At 47.8% G+C, this 13,023-nt stretch overlaps 1 protein-coding gene across 1 annotated transcript in view; it reads left to right on the top strand.

The window, feature by feature from the left end:
- Positions 1–13,023, top strand: part of ABCF1 (ATP binding cassette subfamily F member 1) — a 272,552-nt gene that overhangs the window by 59,347 nt on the left and 200,182 nt on the right. The window contains exons 10-11 of the mRNA XM_085637078.1: positions 1,008–1,103; positions 10,329–10,418. Of these exons, the coding sequence (XP_085493204.1) occupies positions 1,008–1,103; positions 10,329–10,418 (186 nt within the window). The remainder of the gene's footprint in view (positions 1–1,007; positions 1,104–10,328; positions 10,419–13,023) is intronic.

Here is a 13,023-nt window from a genome sequence, read left to right as displayed (position 1 = left end):
ATTGGCTTTGGCACAGGTCTTTCCCCCACAGCCTAATTCTACTTCTGCAGCTGTATGCTTTCGATGTTAGCTGATGTTTACATCATTCTGTGTCCTCATAGGATCAGAGTTGCTATGGGTCTCCTGCAGTATGAAACTCCTAGCAGATTGGCTTTGGCGTGCCAGATGCTAGAGGTCTTGAAGTGAGAGGACCCCTTATTGATGTCAGTAAGGCCAGTGTGTGGTCCATGGCCTTGAGAGGAGAGGTGAGGGCCCTTGGGAGGGACTAAACCTGAAGTGAGAGGGCCTCTTATTGATGTCAGTAAGGCCAGTGTAAGGGTCTTGGTGTTGAGAGGAACGCTGAGGGGCCAAGGCGTTGAGAGGTTTTTGCTAAGGTGAGGGGCCTTGGCGTTGCGAGGAACGCTGGGGTGAGGGGCCTTGGCGTTGCGAAGAACGCAGAGGTGAGGGGACTTGGCGTTGCGAGGAACGCTGGGGTGAGAGGCCTTGGCGTTGCGAGGAACGCAGGGGTGAGGGGCCTTGGCGTTGCGAGGAACGCTGGGGTGAGGGGCCCTGGTGTTGTGAGGAACGCTGGGGTGAGGGGCCTTGGCGTTGCGAGGAACGCAGGGGTGAGGGGCCTTGGCGTTGCGAGGAACGCAGAGGTGAGGGGCCCTGGTGTTGGGAGGAACGCAGAGATGAGGGGCCTTGGCAGTGCTATGTACATGGGATGAGAGGGCTTCTCAGTCTCGAGTAGTGAAAAGGTGAGCAACCTGGTCTGCGGGAGGAGATGTCAGGTGATACTGCTTGGGCAGTGCAGGTATTCACCAGAGCCTCTCCGGGTGAAGACCGTTGCTGTTTGCAGCAGTATCTCTGCATTGGAATGCTGAGCATTGCTAGAGACCGAGCACGTACCATTTGTAGTGTTTGAAGAACAGTAGAAGCCCAGGATTAGGTGGGCTTGCAGGCCACTTGCTGCGCGCCCTTTCCTGCATCTCTTGCATGCCTCTCATTTGGGTCTCTATCGATTTCAGAAAGCTGCTAACAAGACCGTGACGAAGCCGTTGCCTCCTCAAGTCTCTGATGACGAGAAAGAAGGAAAGAAGGCCAAAGGCAAGAAGACTAAAGAGGTAGATCAGGAAGGAGGCTGAAGCAGCACTGGAGTATTTGAGACCGAGGGGATCGAGGTGCAGTCTCAAAGATCTCAGATGGATGACTTTGAGTACCGTGTGAAAATGCTGCTAAGCGATGCGTTTTGGAAAGGGGCGAGAGTGCAGTGCAGCTGGGAGAGTGGTGACTACAGTATAATGAGAGCTCTAAGGCCAGTAAGGTGACTCTGCAGTGGCAGAGCAGGCCTGTGCAGTGCAGGCCTGTGCTGCTGAGCGATGCGTTTTGGAAAGGGGCAAGAGTGCAGTGCAGCAGGGAGAGTGGTGACTACAGTATAATGAGAGCTCTCAGGCCAGTAAGGTGACTCTGCACTGGCAGTGCAGGCCTGTGCTGTAATCTTGCATTGGGCACTGCAAACACACTGGCCTGTGTTTCCAAAGAGTGTGACCATTGGAAAGTTGAACCAACTTTAAAAAAATTTCAATTTGTTTTGAAAAAATCTTCTGTTGCATATGATTCTATTAGGATATTTATTTGGGAAAGCACTAGAAACGGAAGCATTCTCAAGGACAATTGTAGGATGGGAGGGGTTATGTGGTGATGCGCTGGTGTAGCAGGAGTGTCTGCACTTGGTGTGAGTCCAGAACTGAGTTTGTAGGTTTGGATCAACTGGCAGAGCTGTGAGGTGTGAAAGTAGCTTAGGTGGTTGGGGAGGGGTCATAGAATCAGATGTTTTCTTGCCCTATGGAAAGAGCGAAGGTAGCACAATGATGTTAGCCATTGATCACACTCCTGAGGCGGAAGCCGGGAGAGCGCGCAGCGCATTGCTTTTGCTTTTAAAATTTAAAAACTGTCACTGAATAACGTGTGCTAGCTTTTAGAAAACTCAACACAGCACCCTGCAACTGCTAAACAATCGAGCACTTTACCCAGCTCACGTAGCGGACTCTAACGCTGCCAGCTGACTCCTAAATTGATCCACTCCTCGGACGCTCGCAGCGCGAGGACTCAGGCCACGCCCACTTGTTTGGCCACACACCCCTCTCCCCTCCCTCAATCAACCTCCATAAAATGTGCCTATGGCGGAAGCGCAGCGGGAGCGCCGTTTGCGCGCCGAAGGCGCGCCGAAGGCAAGCCGAAGGCGCGCCTAAGGCGCGCCTAAGGCAAGCCCGTCTGCGCCCGTCCGCGCCAGACCGAGCCTAGAGCCCACACCCCTGGCCGGTTCTGATGCGCCCCGAATCAAATACAAGAAACTCTGTACCAACTCAGAGATCCGTTAAACACTAGATGTAACGGACTTGTTACCCCGGAACAGGAGCTTCTTAGATGCCCTATCTGCGCCTACAGGGCTACGCCCTTATCCCACTCCGAACCTGCCTGCCTGGAGATGGCCCTGCTGAATTGCAGGTCACTCCCTAAACACCACATTGAAATTAACCTACTATTAACAGAGTCAAACTTGGACGTTCTGTTTTTAACAGAAACTTGGCTGTCCGAGAGCTCCGACCCGGACATCATCCAAGCATTACCTCCTGGGTACCTCATTAAAACCCTCAATAGACCGACAGGAACGGGAGGGGGCATCGCGATTATCTATCGTGACAACCTCGCATGTCTATTCAAAGACAGCCCCATTCTCGACAGTGAAAATGTCCTCTTTTCTTTACACCTGCCACCTTCTACTACACTAACTGGGGTGTTAATCTACCGTCCGCCAGGACAGGTAGGGAGTTTCATAAACTCACTCATTGATGCCATCTCCTCCCTGGCGTGCGGGACGCCAAACTTTACAATCCTCGGGGACTTAAATCTCCACTTCGATGATCAAGGCAATAAACTTGCCACAGACTTAAAAACTGATCTAAATTCCCATAATCTACAACTACTCAGTAATGATCCCACCCACATGAAAGGACACCTATTGGATCCCATCTTCTCTAACCTCTCAACTCTCTGTTCAAACTCCTCTCCCTCTCCCCTGGTCTGACCACTTCTTGGTTCCTCTCAAATTCCAACTTCCAGGGAAGATCTCGGATACTCCTCGCCCCCGGGCCCCGTCACGCCCATGGAAAAAACTAGACACTAGCCTATGGGAACGCTCTCTGTCCTCCACTCTACCCACAATCGACCCCGACCCCTCCAAAGCCGAAATTAAATTACATAATTGGATTAGCGACTCTCTCAATACAGTCCTGCCACTCAAAGCCCTCCCTCCCAACAGGAAATCCTCCAAACTACCGTGGTTCACTGAGGAACTACGTGAATTAAGACGGAAAGGCAAAAGGCTTGAACGCCAATGGAGAAAGCACTGGAACACAGAAGACAGAAGTGGATACAAAGCCCACATTAGGCTCTACAAAAATGCATTAAAAGCGGCACAGGCCGCCTACTTTGAGGATCAAATAGCAGCCGCGACCAACTCCGCAAAAGAGACCTATCGGATAGTCAAACTCCTCTCCAAAATACAGGAACCCCCTCCACCGCCAGACCTGGATGGCACAAAATGCAACCAGGTGGCCGAATTCTTTTCGAAAAAAATCGAAAAAATCCTCAACTCCCTCCCGGCGGCGCCAACTGCACTAAGAGGCCCTTACCACCCGGCCTCCCAAGACACCCCGAGGTTGCTCTCCTTTCCCCAAATCACCACCGAAACGTTTCTCAACGTCCTGCACAAAGTCAAAAGCGGCGCCCCGTCAGATCCAGCTCCGATCAGTAAATTGAAGAAAGTTGCTTCCACTATAGCCCCTCCTCTCACCAACCTGATCAACGCCTCTTTCGAACATGGCACAGTCCCAGCAAACTGGAAAAAAGCCACTGTGAAAGCTCTCATAAAAAAACCGCATCTTGACCCCACAGACCCATCAAACTTTAGACCGATCTCACTGCTACCGGCGATGAGCAAAATCGCCGAGAGAGTAGCGAATCAACACCTTTCTGAGTTCCTAGAGACCAACCATCTCCTCCGCCAAACCCAGACAGGTTTCAGACCAGGACAAGGGACGGATACCGCATTGTTAGCCGTGGTCGAAGAAGCTAGGGGCATACTAGACATAGGAGGATCAGTGGCAGTGATCCTCCTCGACCTGAGTGCCGCCTTCGACACGGTGGACCACGCAACCCTTGTTCACCGTCTTGAACTGATAGGAGTGGCGGATTCCGCTTTAGCCTGGATCTCATCCTTCCTTGAAGACCGGTCTTTTCAAGTGACAGATGGGCACTCCATCTCCAAGGCTCAGGCACTCAAGTGTGGGGTGCCCCAGGGGTCCTCCCTGAGCCCCACACTTTTTAACGTGTACATGGCTCCCCTCGAGGATGTTGTCAAACCTTTTGGGATTAAATCAATAATGTACGCCGATGACACTCAGCTCGTCGTTTCCCTCAACCAATCAGACAACGCCCTCACCAATTTATTTAGTTGTCTGGAAAAAGTGCACCAATGGATGTGCGAGTCCCGGTTGAAACTGAACGGGGAAAAATCAGAAATACTCCTCCTAGGAAACCCAAATAAAATCCCCACACCTCTTCCCTGGCCACCATGCATGGGATCTCCACCATCCCCAAAATCCGAAGTAAAAAGCCTAGGGATATGGCTGGACCAGGATCTCAGTTTTAAAACACAAGCGAGGAAAACTGCGGGAACGTGCTTCGGCCTTATGAAGAAGGCACGAAAGATCCTCCATCTACTCCCCCCTCAATCCAGGAAGCTCTTGATGCAGGGGCTGGTGAACTCCAGATTGGACTATGGGAATGTCCTATATCTGGGGGCCCCAGTCTCTGTAGTCCACAGACTTCAATGCGCACAAAATGCGGCGGCAAGAATACTCACAGGAACCGCAGCAAGGAACTCGGCCAAGCCAGCCCTCAGAAGTCTGCACTGGCTGCCAGTCAAGGAACGGGTCAACTTCAAGACCCTGTGCATTGCCCATAGAATACTGCACAATGAAGGCCCTCCCATCCTCAGGCCTCTTGTGTCCCATCAACAATCAAGCAGACAACTTGGATCCAACTCCCTCTCCCTGGCAAAAGTCATCAGAATTAGGAAGGCCAGAACAGGTGGTCGCCTGTTTTCGCACAATGCCCCCAGACTATGGAATGCCCTCCCACTCTCCCTGAGGCAGGAACAAAACCACCTCAGATTTAGGAAAAGACTGAAGACCCTACTCTTCCCCTGAGCACTCCCCCACATGACTTCCCACCCTACAGGACTGTGTTCACTAGCGCCGGGATGCCTAAGGGTAGCTGTGCGCTCTACAAAACCCAAAATCAAATCAAATCAATCAAATCGATGTGGGGGAAATCAGTCAGTAATAGAATTACTATGGCAATGTACTGAGGTCTTTGTATGCCCATGTGTTAAGGTCTATGCTGACTTACAGTGGCCTTATGCCACCTCGTAAAACAGAGGTTGGTCTTCACATCCTGGTGGAATCTTTTTTTAATCTCCTTGCAGTCTCCGATGCTTTGAGAAGGACGCCTAATTCTTGAAGGCATCTGGCTGGATTGATTGTCAGTTTGTTTAGATAGTATGGCCTGATATGTGGGCGAGTGGTGATGCTGAAAGACCTTAGAATTATTTTCTGGAGTGCCGCATATCCTTCATACATTGAAAGCCAGAGTAAGGTTTTCTAAACAGGTCTGCTGGTGTCCCTTCATTGCAGACTGAAATGTGCCCACAACTCACTTAGAAAAGAAAGTTGCACGGCTTGAGTCCTTGACTCCCATGAGACTGTTCCCTCAGACCCTAATGTAAGAACCATTGAGTGCCTAACACATCTCCCTTTCAGAGAAGAAAAGGACTAGGAGCCGAAGAAGACCCTATTGAGCCCAAAAAGGAGGGTAGAGTGAATGGTCAATGCCGAAAAATAGAGCTTGACATAGAAAAGAAAGGGCGCAAGCTATAAGCCAGAATCGTGCTTCTAAAGAGTAAAAACAACTTTGACTGATTCCTTAAGGGATTCCTAATTCCACAAAAACCAGCGAGAAGGATAGTATGAACAGCAGCAGCAAGAGCTTTAACCCCCTCTAATGCTGGAAGAAAGAGGAGGCACAGGAGAAGTTCTACAAGGATCTTTGTTGTCGACACAACACAGGAGCTAGACAGACTCTCCAGAGGAAGGATGCCGTTCATATCCCTCTGTGCCTTCACCACTAGATGACCTTGCCATGTATAATGGCCTAATAAAGAGAGCAGCTCCTGTAGAGTCGAGTGAGAAAAGGAACAGGCAGAAGCAGGGACATTACTACCGGCACGGAGAGAGAGAATGTTTCTACGCACCCTACCCCGCATCCTCTAAGCTGGTAAGAGTAAACAAAAAGTATAAACCATCCAACCAAGACCCAATGTACATTGAATCCAGTCCACCAGCAGACTCTTTCCAGGGCCAGGAAAAAGTAAAATCCTTCCTCTTCCGCAGGCCCGCCACTGGACAAGGAGAGCAAATGATTTGACACAGAGGCGAATAAAATAGCGAGATCTCTGGTGACACCGTGGAGGATTGCAAATTGAAACGATCTCCTGTAACGCTGCTACAGACACCAACAGTGGAAGGAAATGGAACTGATGCAGCACCTCCCAGGTAATGGCAAGAAATGGGCCATGAGGTCACACTGGAGGGCAAAACAATAGCAAACATATGCGTCCAATCTGCTCAGGGCGCTGCAGAAACCACAAGCAGACAGGTGTGCGCAGGCCCCATGCTCAGTAGGCAACCTACTCTTGACAGGAGTGAGCTTGTTTGGGCCGGCTGTGGACGAGTAGCTCCAACAAATGGAGAACAGGGACCCAGGCAAAGCTATATCTGTCTTGCAGTTCAGGGTATCTAGTTACTGTGCCCACTAGGAGGCCAAGTGGCTTGCATCCTTCCACACTTTGCCAGCAAAAATGCAAACAACGCAAATTGCCATGGGCCACAGGTCTGGCACATTAGGGCAGTTTAAAAAACAGTAAGGCAGCCTTTTTAAGGGAGAAGAAGAGGCAGGAGTCTGATCCCCAGAGGGTCAACATTGACCTCAAAATGAATGTGCTCAAGGGGTCTCACAACAATTAACATCGGCTGGGCGCAAAAGAAGAGGTTTCCTACATGAGTGGATTAAAATCTCCTTGGAGAAATAGATAATTTAATATAATACATTATTGCATAGAATTGGGACACAACACTAATCGTACAAAGGAACAGAACTCGAGCTTCTACAGCAAGAAGTAGAAGAACCGCTACAAAAGCAGACATTACAGGGAGTCCCACCTATGGAATGCATCAAAAGGACGTACGCCTTTTATTTCCTGGCCTCAAGGCAAAACCAAACCTGAGGCCAATCCTTGATCTGAGACTCCTCAACAGATTTGTAAAGACCCAAAAGTTCAGAATGACCACGCTCCAAGAGGTGATACCCATACTAGCATAAGGGGACTACAAGTCGACCATAGAAGTTACTATTTTCAAATAGCGATGAACAATGACAGGAAATCTCAGGTTTGAGGTAACCAACTCGCATTATTAGTTCAAAGTATTATCCTTGTTCTAAAGTCTGCACCAAGGCTGTTTATAAAATGCCGTGCGCTGGTGGCATTTCACTTACGAAGGGGGGTGCCCCTACCTAGAGAACTGAATGTCAACGGTGAGCTCCATACATATGTGCAGGGGCAGCAGAAGGAAGTAATACACAACTTTTAAAGGGTTGGGATTTGTGCTAAATATGGAGAAATCATCCACAAACCTTAAGAAACCGAAGAGTTTCCTAGTGCCAATCTTCAGCTCTAAAAATGGGAGAGCTTTTCCAATGCAAAAGAGGATCACTGTACCAACAGAACAAGCTCACCTCTACCAGAAAGTACAGTCTCCGAGAGTGAGAATAGGGACACCGGGTAAACCAATTCAAGACACCTGGGCTATAATCCCTATACTTCAGACTCTGAAGTGGGTCTCAGTAGGAGCAGTGTTGAGGCTTCTTGGCCTTGATAGTTCAGCCTCTGTCGTTAGTGGCTGTAGGAGCAGCATTGCGGTTTCTTGACCTTGCATCCGGCATTATGCTTGAAGAATATTAAAATTCGGAAGAATCTCATTCGTCGGGTCGGAACGTTCCGATTTCGGCTTCTGGCCTCCCCTGTCTAGGCTACCTTACTCTGATTCGACTCCATTGGTTCTGATGGAGCTGTCTCTGTTTGGATTCTGCCCCCAGAGCCATTCTAAGTACCCCAAGGACTGACCTTCATGAGGTCTGCAATCTGTGCTTATCCCCCGAGCACCGAGAAGAAAATGGTGAGGCCTGTCTGTCGTTTCGATCCATAAAGACCTTGCAGGTTTCCACCCTAATAATTTTTGATATCACTGTTGGACCTTTACCTGGTTCTCAATACTTGATGTGAACCCCATTCAAACCAACTGTTGTCTGCTTCTTTTGACTCCAAATTTATTTTTCCTCATGGCAATAACATCAGCCCATCACATGAGTGATTTGCATGCACTTTCTGTCCCGCAACCAGATGCCACCCTTTTTCCAGATAAACTAATTTTCGGGACTAGAGCTACATTTTTTGAAGTGTACCACCGGTGCTAACAAGGTTCCCCAGTCCTCCAGAATTTGAGTCAATTGTGGTTTCACCCCCCTTGGACTCCCCGAAGACACCTGTACCTCCTGCACACAGCCCTCCTCGACCACGACTGTTCCCGTAAGGAATACTCGCGGGTTCAGCCCGAATTAGTTCCTAGCCAGAGCCTGCAGCCTCTTTTCACAGAGACCGATCTCCATTGAAATGCATTGGGCTTCCGACGCTGATTTGCACCCTGCACCCGGCCGCCCTCGTGCCGCTGGTGGTGTACTGTTGGTGCTGCCTTGGACCGTGCCCACCACTCAAAGTAACTTCTGGAGATTGGTGCTGTGAGTTGATGTATGGTACCTGTTTGCAGAACGTTTGTTTCCTTCCATAGGACAACATTGCCAAATTCAAAGGGCGCTGTCGTGCACCTTGACGCCCTCGTGCTGCTGGTGGTGTACTGTTGGTGCTGCCTTGGACCGTGCCCACCACTCACCGTAACTCCTGGAGATTGGTCCTGTGAGTCGATGTACGGTACCTGTTTGCAGAACGTTTGTTTCCTTTCGTAGGACAACGTTGTAGAACTTCGAATTGCACTGTGTCCACTTTTTAAAGTGAAAATATTTATATTAAAAAACAATGAGTTTTCTCAGATGCCTAAACGTATATAAAGATACTTGCTGTTTTTATAAATTGGTGTGGGTCTCCTTCTTGAGCCGTGTTATCATTTAATGACTGTGTGTATTGTGCGAATGTCTTGCACTCCTCTGTGTTAACCCTAAGGCTGCTCGACCACTTTACCTCCTAATAGAGCACTTTGGAATTACATAGAAAGCAGCTGGACTCTTTACATCATAGATTGAGTTATTGATTTACCGCATAAAGAGCCAGCTCCCTAGAATATATAAATCCAGAGCTGGAGGCAGGGCCTTCTCCTCTGTGGTACCTAAACTGCTTCTGACTATCTTCGAAACATGTTCTCAGATGCTATGTCAAAGCCCATCTAAAAACTCGTCTTTTCAAAGAATTGTGAATCTAATTCCTGCGCCTTTTAGACAGGAATGGCTAGTTGTTCCCTTTCTTATACATGCAACTAGCGCCAGGACGTTCTTGGTGCAGCAGCTGTTTGCACTTCATAAATTCCGATCTTTCATTCACTCATAGCTGGGCCAGCAGCACACTGAAGCAGGGTGTTTAGCTTGTATGCAATAGTCTGTTGCTGTTCTTAGCTGTGAATTAGCGTTGCATTGTTGATGCCAGTGTTTGCAGATCGTAGCACAGGTTTGAGTTTAATTATTGGAAGGTGAGCAGAGCACTCACTGAGAAACCTGCAGGAGTCCGATTTACATCCTAGCCGAGCCCACAAAGCGTTTCGCCCTTCAGAGAATGCTGAAATGAATACCGTTGTGCTGGGCGCTTTCATTTTAGTCTAGAAATAAACACTATAAAACAGAAGTGTCCGCCGTTTAGATTTTGCATGCTCGAACATGTTAGTGCAGCAGATGCTCTTCAGGAGAGGCATTGGATCTACGGGTGATGTATGTGGCTGTAAGCTATGAGGCATGTGAGGTGAGTGTGTGAGGAGCAAGAAAAGCAGAGCACAGAGTAGAGCGCAGGCTGCTGACGACTGCAGTAGAAGGGAACTCGAGGAGGGTCGTGGTGACTAGGGCACTGCAGGACCTGGCCGACACCTCTTCATTTCTCCTTATCGTTACAGAAACCGGTGAATAAGCCAGTGGAGTCTCCAGATTCAGAGGATGAAAGTGAAGCAAAGAAGAGCAAAGGACAAAAGAAGACGACCGCTCCGGTAACGAGGGGCAGGAAGTGTCAAGGGCAAGACTCGGGGCATCTGAGGCAGTGATTAGATTTGTGATTGATTAGATTGGGGCTTAGAGATGCACAAAGAGTGGGTGGCGAGGATGCTGTGAATGAAGCATAGAATACTTAATTGAGAGCTACAATTATGCGGCACATGTGGAGTGAGGCATCTCTTTGCATCCTGGCCCGTCAGATGTTATTGGAAGTTTCCTGGGTGAGTTCTGTTTCTTTGTGTCCTCTGGGCCAGGGCTGTGGGCATTATTCCAGTGCATTTTTCTTTTACCCCCTTTGGGTGCTTAATTTTCTAGATGTAGTAAAGGTGAGCAGTTTGTGGTGTAGCTGGTTAGATTAGAAGCACAGTAAATAACCAGCAGTAAAAGTGATTGTGTGGTCAAAGTAACTACTTCTCTTAATAGATCTTTATAAGCAGGTAAAATGCAGTAATTAAAATCGAATTCTCCATCATGGAACGCTTCTCAGTGATAAAACACTAGAGTAATTCACACATCTGCGAAATCCCACAACACCTTTAAACAAACCAAGATAGAGCGCAGCCTCTGTGACATGGTCTCGCTCCCAGCCGCATCTCCCGCCTCCTGTATCTCTTATGCTTTGTGTTTGGTCTTCCGGGCCTTACATGGTCTGGGACCACTCCCTTTACAGGAGTTGTTCACTTGGTACAGTCCTACCAGATCTCTCCGCTCTGCGTCAGCTAGTTTGGTAACTGTCCCCAAAATCCGGAGGAAGCGGATGGGGGGACGTTCTTTTGTCTACATGGCATCTAAGTTGTGGAACAATCTCCCACTGTCGCTTAGATGTGCTGGAGACTTTCCATCCTTCAAAAAACAATTGAAAACTCATCTGTTTCCTAGGATAGAGTAGCTTGCCGCTGTTAGTATTAACTTTTCTACAGGTTTAGTCGGATTATAGCGCCGGGATGCCCGCTGGGTGATTGGAGCGCTTTATAAATATGTTATACATACATACATACATACATGCCTCTTTTTACTTTTACGTCCTTTCTCAAACTTGATAAACTGTCCAACTGCGCCGTACCCAACTGCTGGGATTCCATATCTTGCACAGTATTTTTGGGGGGATTCATGTATAAACTAAATGTCATCGCAAAATAGTATCTTTCTTGTATTTGACTCCTTATTTACTTTGGTTATGTATTTCGAATAACTCTATAAAACATTTGAAGTAAGACATTTGGCATGGAAAAAGGTGAGCAGGCCGTATATGAGACTCCAACCTAGAAAATGAATGGCATCCCACCTTATCCTCATTCTCGAGACACTGTGCTACTGGCGCCCCATTAGGGCTTCCTGAGTTGGCTTCTACCTTCCCATCTCCCTCCATTTCAGAATTGTTTCGTCTTTGACCTCCGTTGTTGTCAAGTGTCCTTCAGTGACAGGGAATGCTCATTTTAATCGAGACGTTCCTACTTGACCTTGAATAGCTCATTATGAAAAGATTGCAGGCCTTCCAGATCCGAGTCACCAGGCTTGAACCACTTCAGTAGCTATCACTGGAACTCATGAGATGCTACTCGAGCCTCATCCTCATACTTTGTGTTTGGCCTACACTCTCGGGAAGCTTGCTTGGGTTGTGTACTGCAAAGGATGATTGTTTATCCAATAAGAGAACTCAAAATGCTACCTAGAGCACTCTCTTAAGCGTCTTCTGAGGCACCATTACTGATTTGATGTTGCATTTCAACTATATTAGATGTGTTGTATGATGTGCAATTGGCTGATATGGCTTCCTTTGCCCTCACAACACGTTGATGCCATTTTGGCAAAAGGGCTTGCATCCGTAGAGCATCTACTGCATATTGTAGTCCAAATGCAAATTACATTTCCCACGAATCCGTGGAAGTTGTGTTCTGTTGAAATGGCAGTGGCCATTTTAAATTTTACTTGTGGTTCACAGCGTTCTTGCTAGGCCATCAAAATGCTTGGTTGCTGCTGCCAGGACCTTACTCGCAGAACTTGTGAAAACCTTGGAGATTGTTTCTTTCCCTTGTGAAAGTGTCAAAGTTGAAGCTGAATGCAGATGCAAGTTCTAAGGATCTAACTTTATTAGTTTGAAAGGAGCTTGAAGAAATCTAGGATTTTTGTTGCAGGTTTTTGCATTCTATGTTGCCTGAAGAAACCTCCAGTGTCTGCTTCACCTAAAAAGAGTCTAGAAATATTTACAGTGCATATTTTGTTTTAAAGGTAATAATGGTGTTAAGGCAAACCATTTCTAGTAGTAGGCTTTCCTGTTTTCAGTTTCCATTTTTGGTAAATTCTGGTGGGATTTTGTTCAGTGTTTTCAACTGATTTCAATACCTTAAACAGTGGTCATATGTGGTTACACATTTTCTCACCATGGAAAACAACAGTGAGTCTTTGGTCATGCACACTCACTCTTTCCTTCCTATGTAAATTTTATCTGAGAAAAGGCCCTCTCAGCATTGCCACTTGAGACAGGCAATGCCAAAACAGCCAGTACACAATTTACTAACTCTGGCCACAAACAGCTTCTATGTCAATACTGGTGCACCTGAAGATTGTGATTCTCTGGGACAGGTTCTGCAACATATACAT

This window comes from Triturus cristatus, chromosome 1_1, assembly GCF_964204655.1.
Source record: "Triturus cristatus chromosome 1_1, aTriCri1.1, whole genome shotgun sequence".
Taxonomy (NCBI): domain Eukaryota; kingdom Metazoa; phylum Chordata; class Amphibia; order Caudata; family Salamandridae; genus Triturus; species Triturus cristatus.
Note: the sequence above shows the minus strand (reverse complement) of the source record. Positions and strands in the feature narration are given on the sequence as shown.